General features: G+C 54.8%; 1 protein-coding gene across 2 annotated transcripts in view; it reads left to right on the forward strand.

The window, feature by feature from the left end:
• ZNF76 (zinc finger protein 76) overlaps positions 1–3,243 on the forward strand; it is a 38,946-nt gene that overhangs the window by 33,227 nt on the left and 2,476 nt on the right. The window contains exons 8-12 of one of the 2 annotated variants that reach the window (XM_040983236.1): positions 93–218; positions 358–537; positions 1,165–1,398; positions 1,494–1,657; positions 2,260–2,424. In XM_040983236.1, the coding sequence (XP_040839170.1) occupies positions 93–218; positions 358–537; positions 1,165–1,398; positions 1,494–1,657; positions 2,260–2,424 (869 nt within the window). The remainder of the gene's footprint in view (positions 1–92; positions 219–357; positions 538–1,164; positions 1,399–1,493; positions 1,658–2,259; positions 2,425–3,243) is intronic. The other variant, XM_040983237.1, reaches the window with a different exon arrangement.

Genomic DNA, 3,243 nt, shown 5'->3' on the forward strand with positions numbered 1-3,243 from the left:
CCCAGAGGTACACCTTCACGTGGAAACCTCCAGATGAGGTAGCCAGAGAGAATGAGATGCTTTCCTCACTCCTCTCTACCATACACTCACAGGCTATGGGCTGAAGAGCCACGTCCGCACCCACACTGGAGAGAAACCTTACAAGTGCCCAGAGGAGCTGTGCAGCAAGGCCTTCAAGACCTCAGGAGACCTGCAGAAGCATGTCCGCACCCACACCGGTAGGCTGGGCCCTGATCCCAGCACTCCCTTTGAAAGGGAGCTCAACCCGCCCTTCCCACTGGACCCGGAGCCATTGCATTCATGCTCTGGCAGGGCCCCCCACTTCCTGAGCCACCCTCACAGCCCTGATCTGCACAGGTGAACGCCCATTCCGGTGTCCTTTTGAGGGCTGCGGCCGCTCCTTTACCACATCCAACATCCGCAAGGTCCATGTGCGCACCCATACGGGCGAACGGCCCTACACCTGCCCTGAACCCCACTGTGGCCGTGGCTTCACCAGTGCCACCAACTACAAGAATCACGTGCGCATCCATACAGGTGGGCCAGCCAGTGTGCAAGGACCACCCCTCCAAGGCCCCTGGCCCCATCTGCTGCAGGCTACTGATGGGAGGCAGTTTCACCTCCCAGCCTAAAGCCTTTCCCTGCCAACCAACCGTTCCAGGCCGGTGTGGGCTTGGGGATCCCCAGAACCACATTTCCTTGCATTGAGCAATGCTTCCTTTACTGCATCCAGCTGAGCTCTTGAAAAGGAGCCAGGATCAGAAATGATGGGGAATGTCACTTTGAGCTCCCCATGTCATCCACCATCCCTGTGACTGCTACATGTCCTGTCCCCAATGTCATGTCCCCCAGCTGGCCCATGTGTGGCCCCCTTTCTCCCAACATCACTGACACTGCAGGCATCCTTCCTGGCTCCTGTCTCTTCTGTTCACACTCAGCTCTCCCAACCACACCCTGATAAACCCCACGAGCCCCTCCCTCATCCCAGCCCTGTCCCCTCCCCCCAGCCCTGTCCCCTCCATCTTCATTCAGAGCCTGAAGTCCCAGTTCCTCTCCCTCCCTCTGGCTCTCCTCCCTTCACCAACCCTGTCCCCTGCCCCTTTCCCCTTAGTTTTCCCCTTGCCAGCCCCAGTTCCCACCCCCCTCACAGCCCAGTGTCCCCAGGGGAGAAGCCATACGTTTGCACCGTGCCAGGCTGTGGGAAGCGCTTCACCGAGTACTCAAGCCTGTACAAGCACCACGTGGTGCACACGCATTGCAAGCCCTACACCTGTAGCACCTGCGGCAAGACCTACCGGCAGACCTCCACCCTGGCCATGCACAAGCGCAGTGTGCACGGCGAGCTGGAAGCCACAGAGGAGAGCGAGCAGGCCCTCTACGAGCAGCAGCAGCTGGAGGGTAAGGGGAGCAGGCAAGGGGTGAGAGTGGGGACAAGCCACACCTTCCCAGTGGCAACCCCTGACAGGTGTCAACCTGGGCTGTCCTCTTCCCAGCCGCCTCTGCAGCCGAAGAGAGCCCACCACCCAAACGACCCCGCATCACCTATGTTTCGGAGGTGAAAGAAGAGGGTGATGACATCCCAACCCAGGTGGCCATGGTGACTGAGGAAGATGGGGCTGCCCAAGTGGCTCTCATCACTCAGGATGGTACCCAGCAGGTACAGGCCCTGGGGGGCTAGGGATGGAGTACCCCCATTTTCTGTGGGGAGCCCCGGAGTTCCAACAGCTCTACCTTTTCTGTTTTGACTTTATAGACCTTAAAAGCCCAAGGATAACAGGCCAAAGCTTATAGCACAGTCCCCCCTGCTGCTTCCAGCTTGGAGTGTGCAACTCTGGAGCAGTTGGTAGCTTCCCTCTTTACTCAGAGGCTGATAGGCCTCGATCCTCCCAGTGAAACCTGTGGATGCCCTTCTCTAGGCAGGCATGTTGGAAGAGGGGCCAGAACATGGGGTGAGGGCTTGGTTCCCACCAGAGTTACTGGTATAGCTTGACCCTCGGCAATACTCTGTCAAGTACACTAGTGCCTTCTGGAGCTGTCACTACGAGGAATTGAATTGCACACAACAGGGCCCAGAAGCAAATAGAAGTGGTCGGTGGAATTCCTCTAGTATAACTTCTCTGAGTAACCTTGGGCCTGTTGTGTTTGTTTGCCCTCTGTGACATAACACTAACCTAGCTTACTGATAAACTAGCCTCATCTAGGAGAACAGACACATCCTCCACTGGCACCCCCAGCCCACATGCTCCCATCTGTCGGCAGGTCAACATCACCCCAGAGGACCTGCAGGCCCTGGGGAGTGCCATCAGCATGGTGACCCAGCACGGCAGCACCACCCTCGCCATCCCCAGTCATGATGACGACCTGGCCACGTCTGGCACGCATACGGTCACCATGGTCAGCGCTGATGGCACGCAGACGCAGCCCGTATGACCAGGCGGTTTGCTCGGTGTTTCCTATTTGCTTGTCATTCCTTTCTGTGGGCTGGGCAAGAAAATACAGGCGAACCCCACTACACCTCTTAGAAAGTCTCAGATTCTGCACTGAGAAGGATCTTCCTCCCAGCGCACCACTGGGCCTTCGCTGCTCTTATCTTCAGAAGCATTTTAAGGCAGGAGACAGTTTCTACACTTGATCTTAGCCAAAGGCCAAGAAGTGATAAGAGATAGTTTCTAGATCCCAGTATAACCCCAGTTTGCTAGGACCACAGACAAACCACTCTTTCGTGGATTTCAGGGTCTGTTTTCAAATGAGGCCATTAAGTTATCTCTGGGTTGGTTTTGTTTTTACAGCTTTACCTTATTTGATTCAAAATCCCAAAACGAAGCTAGGCTCTAAATTGGGAAAATTCCAACTTCCTTAGTTCTCAGCCCCAAGCGGATTCATCTGACCCATAATGGTTTTAATTCCCTTCTGGATTGCTCCCTGCTAGCCAAGCTACCTTACTTGAAGGAGTTTATTATTTGGTGTGGGAGGGAAGAGAGAATCCTACAGGTGGGTGGGAAGATCTCATTTTTTTGAATATTCTTTCTAGTTTACAGGCTTAAAAAAAAAGATTGATTTATTTATTTTAAAGAGTTAAAGACACAGATCCCCCTCCTGCTGATTCACTCCCCCAAGTGGCCACAACAATTGAGGCTGAGCCAGACTGAAGCCGGAATTTCCTCCAAGTCTTTCACATGAGGGGCAGGGGCCCAAACACTTGGGGCCATTTTACTGTGCTGGAACGGAAGTGGTACAGCCAGG

This window comes from Ochotona curzoniae, unplaced genomic scaffold (assembly GCF_017591425.1).
Source record: "Ochotona curzoniae isolate NIBS_2020 unplaced genomic scaffold, NIBS_Ocur_1.0 contig_3819, whole genome shotgun sequence".
NCBI classification, from domain to species: Eukaryota; Metazoa; Chordata; class Mammalia; order Lagomorpha; family Ochotonidae; genus Ochotona; species Ochotona curzoniae.